Here is a 20,199-nt window from a genome sequence, read left to right as displayed (position 1 = left end):
GAAGGATGAGGAAATTAAAGAGTGAGTATTAAATGGCTTGAGAAGTAAGTAGTTGGGGTAGCAGGCTCATGTAAATGACTTGCCGAGTTAGAAGTCTCTTAGTAATCAGTGAACCAAATGAACTAGAGCTTTTAGTGGCTCCCATGTACTGAGCTTTAATGTTATAGTTGATGTATGACAATTGTTGAAGGTAGCTGTAGGTAGCCTTCCTGATGACAGTAAAAGTCGTTTAAAAACACTGCTTTAACTATGCTAGGCTCTGTGGATGGCAGAAGAAAGCAAACCTGACACTGCTCTCAAGCTAACAGGCTAGCAGTGGAGACTGACATTTGCTGCGAAAAGGAACATGAACGAAAAGACTGGCTTTGAGGGCTAATAACAATCTAATCTGAAGTCAGGCTTGGATTGGCTGAAGAAGTATTAAGTTGAGATCTGTAGAACATTTATTGAAAGAATATTAAGCCAGGCTTGGTTGGGGGAGGGGGTAAAGTTAAGCAAGGGGGCAAATAATCAGATTTGTTTTAAAAAGATCACTTTGACTGCTGAATAGGGAATAGATTGAGTGAGTGGGAGAGCAGTTTGAAGAAATATAGACGTTGATCTAATTCATTCCACGCAAAGAATTTCCTTTCTCCACGATAATATAGTTAATGTATTGGGTGCTAGCATCGTAATGGACAATCTGAGTCGGAGATTGGTAAAGTTCTAGGGAAAGTATGGCTTGCCCAGCTTAATGATAGAAATGGGAAGGTACTCTAGGATTTTATGGCACCATATAAAAGTTAAGTACGGAGAAATGTATAGGAGTTGAAAGGAGACAGATGCTGTCATTTCACGTCTTGGGTAGGCTCTTTAGGGGAGAAGGGTTAAAATTGAAAAAGTCGTTAGTTGTTTCTACATCAAATCATGTAAATCAAATCAGTGATTTTGGTATTTTATAAATTAGTGTGTTTTGGGGGTTTTTTGGCCAAGCAGGGCAGCATGTGAGATCTTAGTTCCCCAACCAGGAATGGAACCCACGGCCCCTGCACTGGAAGTGTGGAATCTTAACCACTGGACCGCCAGGGAAGTCCCTATAAATGAGTTTTAATCTGGTGCTATTAAAACCGCCTCCTCAGCCTTGCCTTATTTCATCTTTATGAGATTTTGAGTCTGGTGCTTAAGGCACTTCACTTAAAAATAAGCCATAAGCAGTCCTGCTGCTTTTCTGCTGGCATTTACTCTCCTATGGCTTTAATGATGAAGCTTCTTGAAGGCAGAGGTTTTAATGTTAATTTGTTCAACAAACACTGATCAGTTACTCTGCTCATCTGTAAGATGGGAATAGTGTTATGTGTGATTATAGGGTTTCCCTAGAGATTAGTGTGTGGATCACAGATTAGTTTTAAGGAATAATCGAAGTCTCCAGCACAGAGTTCTTGACAATTGTCTCCCGGCTTCTTTATTTCAAAAAGCAGCATGCACAATTCTGTGAATATATTCTATTCTCAATTTCTGCTTCAAAAATTTATCAATGAAGCATACATATAGCCCATGTATTTTTTCCATAGCACCTCCCACTCTCACACCCTATTTTCAATTGCATGTGGTTTAATACCTTGAAGTTAATACCCCAGAACCTAGAATAGTACTTGGTACAGGGTAGGCCGTCAATAATTATTTGTTGAATACATGACATAATGAATGAGCTCATATTTCAAAGTCTGGACTTCAATTTATAAGTCCAGAAAATTGATTCTGAATGTGCAACTCAGAATTGATGAAATTCAGAGGAATTGGTTCACACTAATTAAACTCACAAAACATTAATTTTTAGGCCAAATATCAATTCCATTCATTTACCTCCTTATGAAACTAAATCAGAATCAGATGCCAGCTTGGTAAGGGTAGAACCAGAGAGAAGGTTAACTGAAAGAGAATCGTAATGGCTAATATCAAGTCAACAGGATGCCCTCATCTTCATCTCTACTAGGTATCTGCCAGAAGTCTGCAGGTCAGCTTAGCCTTTTCTCTGGGGACTGTCAAAATCTTGTTCTTTGGCCTCACCTCCCTTATATTTCACCTTCTTTCTGTTAACATTTTTTGTTTGTTTGAAGATACATTGTCTTAGAACATCTTCAGGCAAGTAAATACATATGACTGTATTACCACTTCAGAAATACACAGTCTTGCTTTCCTGAGTCTTCACCTTGGGATATTTGATTGAGTCTGGCACCTTCTTAGCCAATTATTTACTATTTCCTAGTTCAGGTCATTGCTATAATGCTGTGGGCTTACTAGTAATATATTAAAAAAGCAGCTTTCTTTGGGGTGCAGCTGTATTAATTTTCTTTTGAGACTACCTTTCATGAGGAGAAACAATGGCCTGATGGGCGAGTTTTTCTTTGAGAAAAAACCCAGTTTTGCCTAGAAATTTATTCATGCAGTCATTCAACAGTTATTAAGTGCCCACTATGTGCCAAACAGACTTAAGTATAGCAGAGCTTAGCCTCTCAAGATTTCTTATCTGCAGATAAGACTACTAAAATGTATTTGTTAAAAATTTTAGCTGAGGCCAATAATGGAATTTACTGGAAAGATACTGGGGTACCTCATGGCATTTAAGGAAGAGCTGGACAACTGGACCTCAAGGGAAGGCAAGAGGAAGTAAGGTGGCTTGGGAAATCATCACTTCATCAGGAGGTCTTTCCTTCAGGCTGCTGTCATCTGCCACCAACTCCCAGGCCCTGAGAGTCTTGAGTTCCAAATTCTAAAGTCCTAGGAAAAAGAATCTTTACATTATCACTGTATAACAATTCACCTCAAGACTTAAGAGGCTTAAGATATCTCTCACAGATCTGTGGGCTGACTGGGCTCAACTGGACAGCTCTTGCTTGGGGTCTTCTGTGGTTGCAATCAAATGGTAGTTGTGGATTGCAAATTCCCTGGTGGTCCAGTGGTTAGGACTCCAAGCTTCTACTGCAGGGGGCCCGGGTTCGATCCCTGGACGGGGAACTAGGATACCACAAGCTGCATGGCAAAAAAAAAAAAAAAAAAAAAGGTAGCTGTGGATGGAATCATCTGACGGTTCAACTAGACTGGATGTCCAAGATGACTTCTTTGCTCCCGTGTCTGGCATCTCTGCTGGGATAATCTGGAACAGCCAGGGGCTGGCTGAATACTTCTCTCTCCCTAAACAGGCTCTCCCTAAGGTTATCTTGAAACAGCATGGCAATCTTAGGGTAGTAAGACTTCTTAAATGGCAGCTGGCTTCTACCAGAGTGAGCATTCCAAAAGGCACAAGTGGAAGCTGCAAGGCTTGTTATAGCCTAGCCTTGGGTGTCACTTCTGTCCTATTCTACTGGTTAAATATGAATCATATGGCTACCCCAGACTCAAAAATTACATAAGGGCTTGGATACTATTCATTAAAGGGCCATCTTTGGAGACTAGCTACCAGATAATTTGATGGTTCCACTGGGTTATTTATATCCCACCTAGGGGCAGATTCAGATTTTATACAGTTTGAAGCAAATACAATTTGGAGGGCTTTCTTGAAGAATGGAAGGGGCCTATGCAATGAGGGGCCCTGAAGCTACAGCTTCATTAGATTCACAGTTAATCTGCTTCTGACCCCCCTTCCCAAATCAGCTATGGTAAGGGAGTAGAATGGCTTGGGGAGCCCACCTACTCTTGTATACTAGGACGATTTCCAGAAAAGGAGAAATCATTGTGAGCTTTCCCCACTCCTCACCATAAGTGTCCAGTGTTCAGTTCAATATAATCTGATCATCTGAATGATTAGAACTCAGGTCTCCTGACTTACAACAGTGAATTTTCAAATATACTATATTCCATAGTATTTTAAAATTTGTATTTAAAAAATGTAGTAGAATTGGAAGGATACAAAAATTTTTTTTAACTTACTATCCTTTATATACCTTTTTCCCCTGGCTACTTTTAAATCTTGATGTCCTTCAAGGTTTCTTATTCTACCCTATCTTCAGATGGCCTCTACTTCAGGTGATTCCATCCAACCTCCATCATCAGATAACTCCTAATCCTCTATCTGTGGCACAGACCTCTCTAGTTCCAAATGTATACTAGACATTTCTATTTGGATGCCTCAGAGGAATGTCAAGATCTGTGTGGCCAAAACTTAACCTATCCTCATTCCTTATTATGATGAGAAACACCATTCAGGCATCTTCAGAAACATTTATGGAGCATTTACTACATGCTAGGCACTGGGAATACAGTAGCAAAGAACACAGACAAGATACCTGTGCTCCAAACAGATATTAAATAAGGAAACAAGGTCATTAGAAATTGTGATAAATGCTATGACAAAACCAGAGTGACAAGATGAGTAACTGGGCGAGGCCCCTTGCTGGAGGGAGATCAGGGAAGAACTTTCTACAAAGATAACATCTGAATTTTGGAGGAAGAAAAGCCAACCATGTAAAGGTGTGGAAAGAGCACTGTAGACAGAAAGAATAGCAAGCACAAAGTCCAAAAATAGGAAAAGGCTTAGTAGCCTCAGAGGGCCAGTAACAATGATGTTAATGAGAGGGAATGGCATCATAAGGGGGTTGATGGGAGGTAGGAGTCAGATTACGCAGAGCCTTGTAGGCCCATAAGGAGTTGAATTTAAATCCAAAACAAACAAACAAACAAACACACAAACACCAAGAAGCCAATAAAGGGATTTCAACTAGGAGAAAGGGGTGTGATGATCTAATTTACATTTTTAAAATAAACTGCCTGGTGTGTAGTAAATGGACTGTGGAGAGGGAAGAGTAGAAGAAGGAAAACCAATTGAAAGCATATTATAGTAGAACAGCCTAGAGAAAGCTTGGATTAAGGTGGTAGCAAGAGACATGGATTCGAGATTAATATTGGAAGTAATTCACAGACGTTGGTGATGGACTGAATTTAAGGGGTAAGTGAGAGGAAGAAAGCAAGGATAGCTCCCAGGTTTTTGACTTGAGCACCTATAGATGGGTGTTATTTCCACTCAATCTCCAAAGGCATTATCCTCTACTGCTCCCTTCCCCTCCTCCTCCATATCCAGTCAGTCACTGTGTTAGTCAGGGTTATTCAGAGAAACAGAACCAGTAGCATGTGTATATATAGAGAGAAAGATTTATTTTAAGAAATGGCTCACAGGGAATTCCCTGGCTGTCCAATGGTTAGGACTTGGCACTTTCACTGTTGAGGGCCTGGGTTCAATCCTTGGTTGAGGAACTAAGATCCCACAAGCTGTGCAGCGCAGAGAAAGAAAGAAAGAAAGAAAGAAAGAAAGAAAGAAAGAAAGAAAGGAAGGAAGGAAGAAAGAAAGAAAGAAAGAAAGAAAGAAAGAAAGAAAGAAAGAAAGAAAGAAAGAAAGAAAAGAAAGAAATTGGCTCACGTAATTGTGGGAGCTGGCAAGTCTCAAATCTGCAGGGCAGGTCAGCAGGCTGGAGACCCACGGAAGAGCTGATGCTGCAGAGTCCAAAGGCAGTCTGTAGGCAGAATCCCTTTTTTCTCAGTGTGTTTTCTTTCCTTTTTAAAAATAATTAATTAATTAATTAATTTTTTGGTTTTTGTTGCTGGGTGTGGGCTTTCTCTAGTTGTGGAGAGCGGGGGCTACTCTTCATTGCAGTGCACGGGCTTCTCATTGTGGTGGCTTCTCTTCTTGCGGAGCGCAGGCTCTAGGCGCAGGGGCTTCAGCAGTTGTGGCACACGGCTCAGCAGCTGTGGCTCACAGGCTCAGCAGCTGTGGCTCACAGGCTCTAGAGCACAGGCTCAGTAGTTGTGGTGCATTGGGCTTAGTTGCTCCGTGGCATGTGGGATCTTCCCGGACCAGGGCTCGAACCCGTGTCTCCTGCATTGGCAGGCGGATTCCCAACCACGGTGCCACCAGGGAAGTCCCTCAGTGTGTTTTCTTTTCTTTTCTTTTCTTTTAAATTAATTAATTAATTTATTTATTTTTGGCCGTGTTGGGTCTTCATTGCTGCGTGTGGGCTTTCTCTGGTTGCGGCGAGTGGGGGCTACTCTTCGTTGCAGTGTGCAGGCTTCTCATTGCGGTGGCTTCTCTTGTTGCAGAGCACGGGCTCTAGGCACGCAGGCTTCAGTAGTTGTGGCACGCGGGCTCAGTAGTTGTGGCACACGGGCTTAGTTGCTCCACGGCATGTGGGATCTTCCCGGACCAAGGCTCGAACCCATGTCCCCTGCATTGGCAGGCGGATTCTTAACCACTGCGCCACAAGGGAAGCCCTCGGTGTGTTTTCTTAATGCCTTCAGTTCATTGGATAAGACCCATCCACATTATGGAGGGTAATCTGTTTTACTCAAAATCTGTGTCTTAAAGGTTAATCATAAACAAAAAATACATTCACAGCAACAACTAGACTAGTGATTAACCAAAAACTGGGTACCATGGCCTAGCCAAGATGACACATAAAATTAATCATCACAGTCACTAAATTCTGTTGATTCTGACCCTTAACTATTTCTCTGATTGGTTCCTTCCTCTTTTGCCACTGCCTTGCTTTAGGATGGTGTTCTTCTCTATTAATTCATAAAATATTTACTTATGTATTAGATACTGTGCCAAATGCTGGAGATATAACTGTTAATAAAAGACAGATTGTGTCCTAGGGACCTTACATTCTAGTCTTTCCTTGCCTTCTGTCTTGCCTCCTTCCAATCCCTCTTTATAAATGGATGGCTGTATAGCATTGCCTCTCACACTTTAACATACAATCATCTGAGGATCTTGTTAAAAGGCAGACTCTGATTCTGGGATGGGGTCTGAGATTCTACACTTCTGACAGGCTCCCAGGTGTTGCTGATCAGGAGCAAACTTTGAGTAAGTGGGCTGTAGGATATCTTTTGGAAGACCATCTTTTATAAAATGTGTACTATTTGTAGACTCTGAAAAGGTACACAAGAAGTGGGAAACAATAGTTGCCACCAGAAAAACACAGTTGCCACTGTGTATACCCTTTTATAACCTGAACGTTGTACCAAGTACGTGTTACATATTCAAAAATAAATTAAGAAAACAACAAAAACAAAATAAAAATATCTGAAACTGCACGCCTCTGAAAATCCTGCAGTGGAGCCCAATGGCCCAAAGGACAGAGTGAAGGTTAACCCATCTTAAACCCTTTATTACGATCAGTTTACCTGTTCAGCTTATCTCCAATTGCGCCATTCAGTCAGATCAGGGATCACATGCAATCTTTCTACTGGAAATGCACTGGAGCAAATTTCACTTGGTCTTTAAAACTCGTTACTGCAGTGCTTACCCTCCCGAAGCCTTTCATGTAGCCTAGAGCTCCCCGCCCGCCCCCCGCGGTTAATGTTACCCTTTTACATTTAACCTCGCAATGCTTCTTTTTGTTGCGGTCATCGCACTGCGTCGAAATTTGTTTACATGTCTATTTTTGCTACTTGATTGTGCCCTCCTTTAGGGCAAGGCTAGAGTTTATGCTTAGCACAGACCGAGTTCCGAAATTATTCTGCGAAAGAATGGCTTCAAGGAGCTCAAAGGAAGGGAAAATCCTTGAGCACTGGGGGCTGCCTTCGATCCCTTCGTGACGAACTGGAGGCAAGTGTGCCAGGAGCTGACTCTGAGCACCCTGGCTAGGAAGGCTGCCAGGAGCTCAGCCCTCTCCGCTCGCTTCCTCCCGGGAGCCCTGCGTACCCCGGATTCCAGAGGGACCCCACCTCGCCCAGCGCAACCGCGACCTCCAGGGATCTGGGAGGCCAATCCACCGCCCCCACAGGTGGGCGTGGAGTTCAGAGCCCGCTTCTGAGTGAGGCGTGGAGAGGCTGTGGGTCTCCTAGGTATCAGCCAGCGGCAGCGAGTGGCGATCCGTGTGACCAGAGGAATGGCGCATCCGACTGGTAGGGGCGCGGATGGGGTTGACAGGGGAGGGGTGGAGAGGGCAGGCGAGAGCCCAGCGCCAGGCAAGGTACCGCCCTGCTAACTTCCTCGCACTTACATTTCCTTCCCAGGGCCCAGGATTGGGTGCCTTCCCTCTGCCGCTTCCTCTCTCCCCACCCCACTAGCCCACAGGACCTCCCCGGGGCGTGGAGTACAGGACGCTCCGCCTCGCCCGCCGCATTCCGCGCCCCCTTCCGGCCCGCGCGCACGTCGCCCCAGCAGCCGCCAGAAGGGGCGGGGCCTGGGCCCTGGCTTTCAGTCAGCCAAGGTCCCAGCGTGCCATGCGCCGGCCAACGAGAGCAGATCCAGTGAGTCACCTCCGCCGCGCTAACTCTTTGCTCGCTCTCTACTCGCACACGCTTACACCGGGCTCGAGATGGCGGCGGCAGCGGCGGGGGACTCCGACTCCTGGGGTGAGGAGAAGTTCCGGGGGCAGGGCCCGGGCCGGCGCTGGCCCCACGCCCAGGCAGGCATTAACGTGGCTCGCTCTTTTTCGTAGACGCGGACACGTTCTCCGTGGAAGACCCGGTGCGGAAGGTGGGGGGCGGCGGCACCGCCGGCGGGGACCGCTGGGAAGGCGAGGACGAGGACGAGGACGTCAAGGTGGGTGCGGGCCGGGGCTCCGAGCAGTGTTGGAGCGGGCTGCTGCCGTCGCGGGCAGAGTTGCCCGCCGACGGGCGGGCGGACGGACTGTGGGCCCAGGGGCGCCGCCCGGGCCTGCGGGCCGTGGGTCTAGGAGGAGCTCCCTACGTGGGAGCGTAGGGCCTGGCGGTGCCCTGTTCCCCTCCTTTCGCCGGCCATATGGGCCGGAGGCGGGCAGCGTGGTCTGTTGAACTTCCCTGGCGAGTCGCCGGCCCCAGCCCTAGCCTTAGCCCTGGGCCCAGCCCTTCTTTGAAGGTCTGCTCTCCGGCCTGGAACCCACCCGCCAACTGGGGACGGGAGGTGACAGCAGGGGCTGGACCGGCCCACGTGCAAACTTCGCGGTCCGGAGTTGCTCGCGGGGATGAGACTGGGAAGCTGAGAATGGAGCCCCTGGCTTATCCCATATGGAAAGTCTTGCAACCCACCTGCCCTTTCAAGCTCAGGTCTCCCCGGGGCCAATAACTCATTTATATTCCCGAAGGCCCATTTGTAGAGTTTGTTTGAGGTGTTAAATGAGTGAAATATTGTGGTTTAATTTCAGCCACTTTTTTTTTTCCCCCCCACACAAATGCAGTAATTTTTAGCCTCCCTTCTTGCATCCTGTGGTAAAAGGATGAATTGAGTACTGAGATAGCCAGCAATTAGTGATGAGAAACCTGGGTAGTCCACACAGCGACCTATTATTCATCTACACACGAACACGTAAGGGAATAGTGAAGATTTGGTGGTTGGAGAAGACGAGGGAGTCAGTGTTTTGTGTTTTTTTGGTGGTTGTTTGTTTTTCCTATGCCTTGTAGATTTGAACCCGATTTACCATCTTCGTTTGTTTTTGAGAACTCCTGGGGGCTTTAGATGCAGCTTCAGATGACATTATGCCTACTGCATTCGTTTTTGTTTTTCAGGTAGCTACAAAAGTCTCAAGCACAGAATGTTAAGACTCTTATTAACAGAGTTCTCAAAATCTTTTTATTTTTGTGAAGATAAAGTTTAGTATGAGTTGGAAAATGGTTTTTTATGGTTTCGATTCATTTAGTGAATGTTTTACTCTTCTAACTTCTACCCTTCAGCTCATGCTAACAACCCTACAAATCCTTCTGCTTGGGTTGAAAAAAATTTAAGCTAGGTAATCACTCTGAATTTTGTGTTAATACTGCTTTTGTTACATTTTACCCATTTTACCTGAGTCTGATGAGGTGGATGTCCAATTCATTGAACAGCCTGAGGTTCAGGGATGACCTGAGCTTTGCAAATCTTGGGGTTAATAAATGAGCAATACTATTGTGAAGATACTTAAATGCTTCATTTAAATGTTGTATAGACATGGGAATGGATTGTGTTATCAGCCTCATTGCAAGATATTAGTTACCTCCCTACATTGTAGCAGATTTTCTGTTTTGAGCCTTTAGTTCAGATTTGTCCTTTCACTTTTTCTGTGCAGAGTGGATGTAGGAGTTAAGACATCTGTTATGAAAATTGGGAATAAGTGAGAAGAAACGACTAGAGAAATCAGAAAATAATTACCAGAAAATGAAGTTTGAATGAAGTAGTCTAGACTGATATCATGAAGAAGCCTGACTGAAACTATTGTATCTAAATGGTGTCAATCCTGATAAATATAATTCTTACCACTTGGAACTAATTTTGGAGATTTATAAGTTGTAAATCTTATTTACAAAAAGGTAAATCTTATGTACCCTAAAGGTCATCTCGCCTCTTTGCACTCTTTTAGTGCAGAATTTCTTTCTTTTATACAAGTAGCTTATTTCTTTTACATAAACTTTGAAGTTGATATTGGAGTAGAAAGCTGAACTTGTCCATTTTATTTCCATGTTGAAATGCTGGTTTATTTCTGTTGAGTTTCTCCAAGATTTCCAAGATAAGGTGTTCATGGAGTAGTTTGATTCCTAGTAGTTTGGAATAGACAGACCTGGATCTATATTTTTGCCTTGACATTTTCTGTTTGTGGTCATGAACCAGTTTTTTAATCCTTTTTTTTTCTCTTCCATTTCCCAATCTTGTCATTACAGAAGCTACCTCAGAGGATTATTTTGCACTTTAAATGAGATAATATGTCAAGCATTAAGCAGAGTTGCCTGGCACTTGGTAGGCACTCAGTAAATGTTAATTCTCTCTCTCTGCAAGAGAGAATATTTTTCTGGCTAATGGAAAATATCTTTAGGCTGTTTAGATCGAGTAGCTGGGGTTATTTTTGTGCTACATTTTTTTGTGCTTTCTTAAGCTCAGTAGGAGTAAGTTCTCTCCACGGTGGCTGTTTACTGTGAATTTTTTGTTTTGAACTGAATGACCATGGTTATCAAGCAAGTTTTTGCTTGCTCAGAGGTTACCAGTCTAGAGTTGAAATTTGTCACTTTGAATGGTAGTGAGTACAGGTTTTCCCTGCTATCCGAAAGTAGAGCATTCCTATGAAACCTTCCCTAAGCTGAAAGACGCAATTAATTGCCTTAGGACACATCTTGCTAACAAATGCACAAGATGAATCAAGGTTAAAGCACAGATGCTCGCAGACACAGTTCAAAGCTATGACAGCTTGATGCTGAGATGCTGAGCAGCTGGAGAAGGAGCTTGGCCTTGGCGGTGCCACTCTTGCTGCTTGGGTGCACGCTGCCTCTATAATGGCTCAGTGCAAAAACAAATGCTATTTTCACTTGTAATAAAAGCGAAAATCCTCTTTGGATTTCTTTTACTTAGCGAGCACAGTTATTAATGAAGGTCATTCGAAAAAGCGAAGTGGCATAAAGTGAACTTTAAAAAGTGAGGGATACCTATAATACCAAATTTCTGATTTCTAATGTTTTAGCGTTTAATCCTTTTGTAAGGAGATGCTAACAAGGTTTAGTTTCCATGAGATCGAATAAATCATAGTCCTTAAATAATACAGTATGTGAATTTTTGAAAAGTCCTTCAAAAGTAAGGTATGTAGAAACAGTAAGTTCTTCAGTTTATGTCAGCATCTAGTGTTTAACCTTTAAGAGTATAGGTTTAAATGTCATTTGTAGTGTCCTGAGAAATGAAAGGAAAACTGAGGTCTTTGTTACAGTAACTTGCTTCAGTAGTTTACTGTCTTTCAGTAGATATAGCATTTTGCTGCCCTTGACTTTTCAAATAGCTATCTGAAAGTGGCAGTGCATTTAGGTGAAACTGTAGAATTTTTAATATTCATGGGGGGGGGAGTCTATGCTTCTTCCCAGTGAAAAGGTGAGAACTAGGGAGCGTACTTTCATGTCACATTAGCTTTATATTCCCTTTCTGTACTATTCTGATGTTATGCAGAGGCAGTGGGAGGAATTGTTTGCTTGGCATATATCTCTGGACTCCTTGCCCATTGCTGGAATGGTGTGTAGGCTGTGTTGATTAAGAAGGCACAGACTTCCCTGGTGGTGCAGTGGTTAAGAGTCCGCCTGCCAGTGCAAGGGACACGGGTTCGATCCTGGTCCGGGAAGATCCCACATGCTGCGGAGCAACTAAGCTCGTGTGCCACAACTACTGAGCCTGCTCTCTAGAGCCCACGTGCCACAACTACTGAAGCCTGTGCGCCTAGAGCCCGTGCACTGCAACAAAGAGTAGCCCCGCTTGCCACAACGAGAGAAAAGCCCGTGCGCAGTAGTGAAGACCCAACGCAGCCAAATAGATACATGGAAAAAAAGAAAGAAAGAAGGCAGTGAGTACCTACCCACTGCAAGCTGGAACAATACAGCTTTTACTCCATTTTACTAGTATCCCATCATTTCAGTAAAACAGATTAGAAGCTAGATTTATTCAGAGTGTGTAGAGTTTGTTTTGAGAAAACTTCTGGCTTTGATCAAGCATCTCAGACATTTGCTTCTGTAATGTTATTACAGAATTTCTTTAAAAGATCCTAGAGAGCTGACTTAGTTGAAAACTGCCTGCCTCATCGTGCCCATTCAACTGTCTGTTAGGATCCTATCCTGGTTAATAGTTTAAATCTACCAGAGTAAGGACATTTTTAAGCGTTGGAAACATTACTTCTGAAGTAGGGGATCTGTATTTCAAAGAAATTGGAGATTGCTGGGAAGTTCTCAGAAGGTGGCATTTTGCTAGGAAATGGGTATCTGGAAGTGTGTGTGTGTAACTTATGAGAAGTTCTAAACACATACAGAAGTGGAAAGAAAAGTTTAATAAACCCGTGACCAGGGACTTCCCTGGTGGTCCAGTGGTAGAGAATCTGCCTTCCAATGCAGGGGACACAGGTTCAATCCCTGGTCAGGGCAGTAAGATCCCACATGCCACGGGGCAACTAAGCCTGCGTGCCGCAACTACTGGGCCCACACTCCTCAACTAGAGAGCTCATGTGCTGCAAATTACAGAGCCCACCTACTCTGGAGCCTACGCGCCACAACTAGAGAGAGAACCTGCACACCACAGCTAGAGAGAAGCCTGCGTGCCACAACTAAGACCCGACACAGCCAAAAAATAAAATAAAGAAAAATAAAATTTTAAGAAACCATGACCAATCTTTTATCTTCTGTATCCCCACTTACTGCTTTCCTCCCCCAACCAGATTATTTTGAAGAAAATACCAATTATATCATTTCAATACCCTGACAGTTTTTTTTATAAGCTAGTAAGTTTTTAGTTAGGAAGCATGTTTAGTTAGGACGGTTATTTTTACAATAAGGCATCCATTACCCCCTCCGGGCCCCCTACCCAGTTCGCCATAATTAAACTCGGCTACCTTGTTTCTATCGAGTAAACAACTCCTCCACTTGTGCCTCTGTATTCTCCTTTGTTTTGCAATTTGAATCTCCTTTTACCTTTTTTGTTTTGTTTTTGTTTTTTCCTTTTTAAAAGAAAAACACAATAAATGACATCTTAAGAATTTAAAAGGCAGAAAAAAAATACTGAAAAATGTTTACCTAATATGTTTGTCATGCTGGACCATTGAAAATAAATAAGCCACTTGTTTAGAGTTCAGTGTCTTGTTCTTGATCTAGCTTAGCCAGGAATTTAAAGTAGAATTGATAACAGTTCCAAATATGAGACAGGTCAGCATTCAGATGGAATTTAGCAGAGTGCTGAGCCATAGTAGGGTGTTAAAAACTTAATGAATTGAATTAAGTGAAGTAGAATTTATTGAGAGAGGTACCTTGGCTTCCAGAGACCATCATAGTTTTGAGGTGATGAAAGAATATTTGGGCTTCTTTTAAAAACTAAACTTTCCTGGCAGATCTAGCCATGGCAGGAGCTCACTACAGAGTTCTGAGGCTTCTCAGAGCAGGTTGGTACAGCTTACAGAACACCAGTAAATGACTCTTACTGCAAGAAATTATGCTTTATCTAAACCAAACTAAAGAAAGGGGGAGGAGTATATGTTAGTTAATGGGCTATTGCCATGGGACAGAAGAAATTTACTGCTCATTTGAAGCTACTTCTATTTGACGATCTATAAATATATCTTGCTTAAGTTGGAAAACATTTTCAGCCCTAAATGTGTTCTCTCATTGCATGTGACATTCTGTAGTTGTACATTATAAAAATGACAGACTGGCCAACTATTGGCTGCATTATTAAGAATAAAAAGAAAGCAGGGTTTAAATTTTTTATGTTATGTTTTCAATTCTTAGTCATATTTGATTGGGAAGCAGGTTTTAAACTTGAAAAGCAGCCATCTCTCAGAGAAGTGGCTCAAATGATGCTGGGTGTGTGTCTGTAGAACATGAGTATAGATAAGCGAGTAGTTTATCAACAGCCTCTCTTCTAAGGAAGCTGGCCATTTTAGGAGAGCAGCCTGGTTAATACTTTTGGAGATAGATTGGATATTATAGTTGGAAGAGTTATTGGCTACCAATGATAATTGGGTAAAGAATGTAACTGGATATTTATAGGTAATCTTTTGAACCAAAAACAACCATTTAGGGCTTACTAAATTATAGACTTAACTCCCTATTTTAAGTGTTCATTTTAGGTGTTTCTCTTGGAACCCTTCTTACATTTTATCTGAATTTATTGTCAGCATTTACAAAGTCCTGATGTTTATGGAAAATTGGGCAGATGTAGACATTCGTCTACTTTTATACATTTACTTTTATAACTAAGGATGCAAAAACTCTTAAGTTCTGGGGGAAAGCTACCTGGTCTTCTGCTTTTGGGATTGCATCTATTTGGAAGTATGGCCAGTCTCTTTTTGCTGACATCACTATGCTCCTTCTTTAGGAACTTGTCCTCAGTATAGGAATAACTTCAGGGCAGTTATTACTGTTTCAGGCAGTCTGGGGTGAGGGTGCCTTTCATGGTCCTTTTATGAACTGAGGAGCAGATGTCATGGCTGTTTCCAGGACTTATTGATAGGAACCACTGTTTTTGCTACTAAAATCCATTCTGTGGTGGAATTCTAGGTAGCCTTGTTATGCTTGCACTGATGGGACAATGTAATGACTGTCTGGAATAAGGTTTATTCTTTGATAGGGAAACCAGGGCGGGGTAGGGGTGGGGCATAGAGTTAGTGCAAATGAGATACTGAAGGAGCAGTGATATGGGTGGGGTGATGTTTTACTGGTAAAGGGAACTGAGGCACATCAGCATTGAACAAAAATGTTACTCTGTTGTGCTGTTTCTCTATGTTGGAGTTACTGGGATGGAGCTGCTCATTTCCAGCTATACCTCTCCCTTCTTGGCCTCCTAGTACCAGAGGCTGCTAGACTCATTTGTTAAAATTAGTGGAAATCTAGCACAGGCAATTTGAGATGAATAATTGACATAGTTGTAGCTGGGCATATCTTAGTATGTACTGTAACCCTTCTCTTTGATATGGGGTTCCTTGAAATTCCAGGGGACCTCATTCCAGAACTAATTGAAAGAACAGGTTTTGGTGTGGAGGGACCTAGTTCCCAGACATTTATTTTATACTTCAGCACTCAGTTAAGAAGTCATGTTTAATATGACGCTTTAAAGGAACTTTGGCCTGTTCAAAACAGGTTCCTTCATTATTTTTCCATTCAGATTGTGGGATAGCTATCTCTGGGCCTTAGTGTACTTATATGTAAAGTAGGGATAACACCACCTTACACAGAACTTTTGTGAGGGTTAATTGTTACTATATGTAAAGTCCTTTGGGGAATTCCCTGGCTTTCCAATGGTTAGGACTCCGTGCTCTCACTGCCAAGGGCCCAGGTTCAATCCCTGGCTGGGGAACTAAAATCCCACAAGCCTCTCTGTGCAGCCAAAATTTTTTCACACACACACTGTATTTTATTTTTACAAGAGATAAATAGACTGACACCAAGCATTGTACATGGATGACCACAACAAAAGCAACAATGATTGCAATTACCAAACCTGAAACACACTCATACTATGTCATAATATTGACATTCAGTCCAGTAATCCTCCACTGTAACAGCTCCTTTACTTTGCAGTGAAAATTGATTTGTATATTCTTTGCCTCTGAGTCCTTGTGGGATTTTTTTTTTTAAATTCAGACAGAAAGTCACAAAAATTATACTCATCCTCATCAGTTCACTCAGTCCCATGTAATTAAATTTTTTTTTTCATCTTGATCTTTTGTTAGCACTTTTTTGAGTTCATCAGTTTTTCATTAGAGTTCTGAAAATGCTTATTCAGTTCAGCAGTACAGTCAGTTACCAGAAACCTGTACTTGTCAGAGTCTTTTCCATGAATTTCTTGAAGATGAAACCCTTTTATAGGAACATATTTGCAAAAGCATCAGAGTACACCCAGAACTGTCTGTAAATGACAAAAGACTTAAAAATGACCACAGTTAAAGATTTGATGAAAGTTCATAATAATGCAGTTGACAAGAAAATTGGTTATTTCTGAGATATACATTTTAAAGTAATAACTAGGATTATTACTTATAACATTATACCAGAACATATAAGATTTTTAGAAATTTCATGTAATGTCTGAAACATTTATATTAACATATTTCCATACATATTTCCATACAAATACAAATATAAGATTTTTAGAAATTTCATGTAATGTCTGAAACATTTATATTAACATATTTCCATACAAATAACCCAATGAAAGTTTAGTATTAGTTGTTTTGTTTGTTTGTTTTTTCATACTACAGGTTCTTATTAGGCATCAATTTTATACACATCAGTGTATACATGTCAATCCCAATCGCCCAATTCAGCACACCACCATCCCCACCCCACCGCAGTTTTCCCCCCTTGGTGTCCATTCTCTACATCTGTGTCTCAACTTCTGCCCTGCAAACTGGCTCATCTGTACCTTTTTTCTAGGTTCCACATACATGCATTAATATACGATATTTGTTTTTCTCTTTCTGACTTACTTCACTCTGTATGACAGTCTCTAGATCCATCCACTTCTCAACAAATGATTCAATTTCGTTCCTTTTTATGGCTGAGTAATATTCCATTGTATATATGTATCACAACTTCTTTATCCATTCGTCTGTTGATGGGCATTTAGGTTGCTTCCATGACCTGGCTATTGTAAATAGAGCTGCAATGAACATTCGGGTGCATGTGTCTTTTTGAATTACGGTTTTCTCTGGGTATATGCCCAGTAGTGGGATTGCTGGGTCATATGGTAATTCTATTTTTAGTTTTTTAAGGAACCTCCATATTGTTCTCCATAGTGGCTGTATCAATTTACATTCCCACCAACAGTGCAAGAGAGTTCCCTTTTCTCCACACCCTCTCCAGCATTTGTTGTTTGTAGATTTTCTGATGATGCCCATTCTAACAGGAGTGAGGTGATACCTCATTGTAGTTTTGATTTGCATTTCTCTAATAATTAGTGATGTTGAGCATCTTTTCATGTGCTTCGTGGCCGTCTGTATGTCTTCTTTGGAGAAATGTCTATTTAGGTCTTCTGCCCATTTTTGGATTGGGGTGTTTGTTTCTTTAATATTGAGCTGAATGAGCTGTTTATATATTTTGGAGATTAATCCTTTGTCCATTGATTCGTTTGCAAATATTTTCTCCCATTCTGAGGGTTGTCTTTTCGTCTTGTTTATGGTTTCCTTTGCTGTGCAAAAGCTTTGAAGTTTCATTAGGTCCCATTTGTTTATTTTTGTTTTTATTTCCATTACTCTAGGAGGTGGATCAAAAAAGATCTTGCTGTGATTTATGCCAAAGAGTGTTCTTCCTATGTTTTCCTCTAAGAGTTTTATAGTGTCCAGTCTTATATTTAGGTCTTTAATCCATTTTGAGTTTATTTTTGTGTATGGTGTTAGGGAGTATTCTAATTTCATTCTTTTACATGTAGCTGTCCAGTTTTCCCAGCACCACTTATTGAAGAGACTGTCTTTTCTCCATTGTATATCTTTGCCTCCTTTGTCATAGATTAGTTGACCATAGGTGCGTGGGTTAATCTCTGGGCTTTCTATCTTGTTCCATTGATCTATGTTTCTGTTTTTGTGCCAGTACCATATTGTCTTGATTACTGTAGCTTTGTAGTATAGTCTGAAGTCAGGGAGTCTGATTCCTCCAGCTCCATTTTTTTCCCTCAAGACTGCTTTGGCTATTCGGGGTCTTTTGTGACTCCATACAAATTTTAAGATGATTTGTTCTAGCTCCGTAAAAAATGCCATTGGTAATTTGATAGGGATTGCATTGAATCTGTATATTGCTTTGGGTAGTATACTCATTTTCACAATGTTGATTCTTCCAATCCAAGAACATGGTATATCTCTCCATCTGTTGGTATCATCTTTAATTTCTTTCATCAGTGTCTTATAGTTTTCTGCATACAGGTCTTTTGTCTCCCTAGGTAGGTTTATTCCTAGGTATTTTATTCTTTTTATTCTAAAAAGTAAAAATAAAACATAAAGTACGTTGCACAGTGCTTGGTGCAAAGTCAGCCCTCAGTAAATGCTATCTATTGTTATTATTATCATCATCACTGTTATTAGTAGGGAGTTATAAATAAACATCCCCTGGAAGTAAGCAGATGGTCCTTTTATCTGAAGCACCATCTAGGCAGCACATCACTCACAGACCCAGCTTTCCTGTGTTCTGTGAAGAATAAAATGACAAAAAACTCCTGGTAGTAGTTAACTTTTATACTTAGCTCTCTGGTTCCTTTTGTACTATGGTGTATTGATACAAGCACTTAAGCAAACCAGCAGGGTAATATAAACATTTGCTGTCTAATTTCTAATCTAGTGTCTTAGATGTTCAAACGATGACTAGCTGGTTTGCTTTCATTCTGTTTGTTAACTATGAACTAAGGGTTAAATTGCGAAGGTAAAGTTATTATAAAAATGCTTTTGTACAGAGTTCTTCCCACTGCTTGCAGACCCCATGGCAGCCTTAATCAGGATTTTTTATTTCTTTGGATTTACAGATTTTTATTAAGAATCAAGGCTTGGTTAGTTTATATACCTAGACTGATTCAGATTTATGACCTGTCTTGTTAAAAACCAGAAGCTTGGTGTCATAGTTATGGCATATTAGTCAGCCTCTGCATCTTCCAGTAGCGTCAGGGCCTCCTGCTTTGCACCTGCCATGCTGTGGCTCAGCTTCCAGTGACGTGTCCTGGTGTGCCTGGTGGTTGTTGAGACAGTGGTCAGGCTACCTATAGATTAAAGCCTATTTAAACACAGGGCTGTGTCTTTCTCTATTAAACTTAAACCTTCTAACTTCTGTGGAGCCTTTAGAAGATTGTTTGATAATTGGTTTATATTTAGCCCAGTGACTGTGCTGGCCATAGAAAAGACAGTATAGATCCACCTTAAAGTGCCTCACCCAATTTAGGGAGTGGGTTCCATGAAGCTGTTGATCAGCTCTTGACTTTTCTAATACTGGGATTAACTTTTTTTTTAATTTAATTTTTTAAAATTGAAATATAGTTGATTTATAGTGTTGGGCTTAAATTTTCATAAAGATTTAATTCATTAACCAGGGTTGTGTTGTATGGAATATTGCTTGAAATAATCAAGCCATTAGCTAGAATGTTGGATGCTTTTACATTTGGGGAAGTAAGAAGTATAAAGACTGCTCAATTTTTCATTTAAAACAACTGTGAATTATTTAAGAGAGGCTGTTAGTTTTGGCTTGGTTGTCTTGTGTTTTAATTGTTAATGGAGAAGCTTTTTTGTGGAGTTAGACAAGTTGATATAAGAGTTCATATGGAAAAACAAATGTGCAAGAATGGCCAGGAAAACAGTAAAAAAAACCTGAAAACCTGCAAGGGGTGACTAGCCCCAGCTTACATACGATAAAGCCTCTAATCAAAACAGTAGGTACTGGTACGTGAAGAGACAACAGACCAGTGGGTAGAATAGAAAACAGAAATAGACCAGGTACCTAAGAAAATTTAGTGTATGGTAAATCACAGGGCAAAGATGGACTTTTTTTAAAATTGAGATATATCTGATTTACAATATTATAAGTTTCAGGTGTACAACATAGTGGTTCACAATTTTTAGAGATTATACTCCATTTATAGTTAGAAAATATTGGAAAGGTGGACTTTTCAATAGATGGTGCTGTGACAGTGGGTAACCATTTGGAAAAAGATAAAATTAGATCCATACTTGACACCATACAAAAGAAAAACCTCCAGTGGATCAGAGATCTAAATGAAAAAACAATGAAAGCATACATGTTCTAGAAGAAAATTCCTTGCTTTAAGAAAAGACTTTCTGGGCTTCCCTGGTGGCG

General features: G+C 41.3%; 2 protein-coding genes and 1 long non-coding RNA gene across 3 annotated transcripts in view; 1 reads left to right on the top strand and 2 right to left on the bottom strand.

Moving 5' to 3' along the window:
• Window positions 1-2,265: 2,265 nt before the first annotated feature.
• On the bottom strand, window positions 2,266-8,029 carry LOC132359428 (uncharacterized). The gene is made up of 3 exons (XR_009500844.1): window positions 7,974-8,029; window positions 5,390-5,523; window positions 2,266-3,009 (listed from the first exon to the last, which is right to left on the bottom strand). It is a non-coding gene; the product is annotated as an uncharacterized LOC132359428 (long non-coding RNA).
• Window positions 7,845-20,199, top strand: part of EIF3J (eukaryotic translation initiation factor 3 subunit J) — a 24,761-nt gene continuing 12,406 nt past the window's right edge. Inside the window, 5 exon segments of the mRNA XM_059913401.1 lie at window positions 7,845-7,875; window positions 7,987-8,102; window positions 8,104-8,250; window positions 8,253-8,328; window positions 8,415-8,518. Coding sequence (XP_059769384.1) covers window positions 7,860-7,875; window positions 7,987-8,102; window positions 8,104-8,250; window positions 8,253-8,328; window positions 8,415-8,518 — 459 coding nt within the window. The 5' untranslated portion in view covers window positions 7,845-7,859.
• SPG11 (SPG11 vesicle trafficking associated, spatacsin) overlaps window positions 17,960-20,199 on the bottom strand; it is a 103,753-nt gene continuing 101,513 nt past the window's right edge. The window contains exon 41 of the mRNA XM_059913395.1: window positions 17,960-18,339. Within this exon, the coding sequence (XP_059769378.1) occupies window positions 18,335-18,339 (5 nt within the window). The 3' untranslated portion in view covers window positions 17,960-18,334. The remainder of the gene's footprint in view (window positions 18,340-20,199) is intronic.

This window comes from Balaenoptera ricei, chromosome 2 (assembly GCF_028023285.1).
Source record: "Balaenoptera ricei isolate mBalRic1 chromosome 2, mBalRic1.hap2, whole genome shotgun sequence".
Taxonomy (NCBI): Eukaryota; Metazoa; Chordata; class Mammalia; order Artiodactyla; family Balaenopteridae; genus Balaenoptera; species Balaenoptera ricei.
This window is presented reverse-complemented; position numbering and strand designations above follow the sequence as displayed.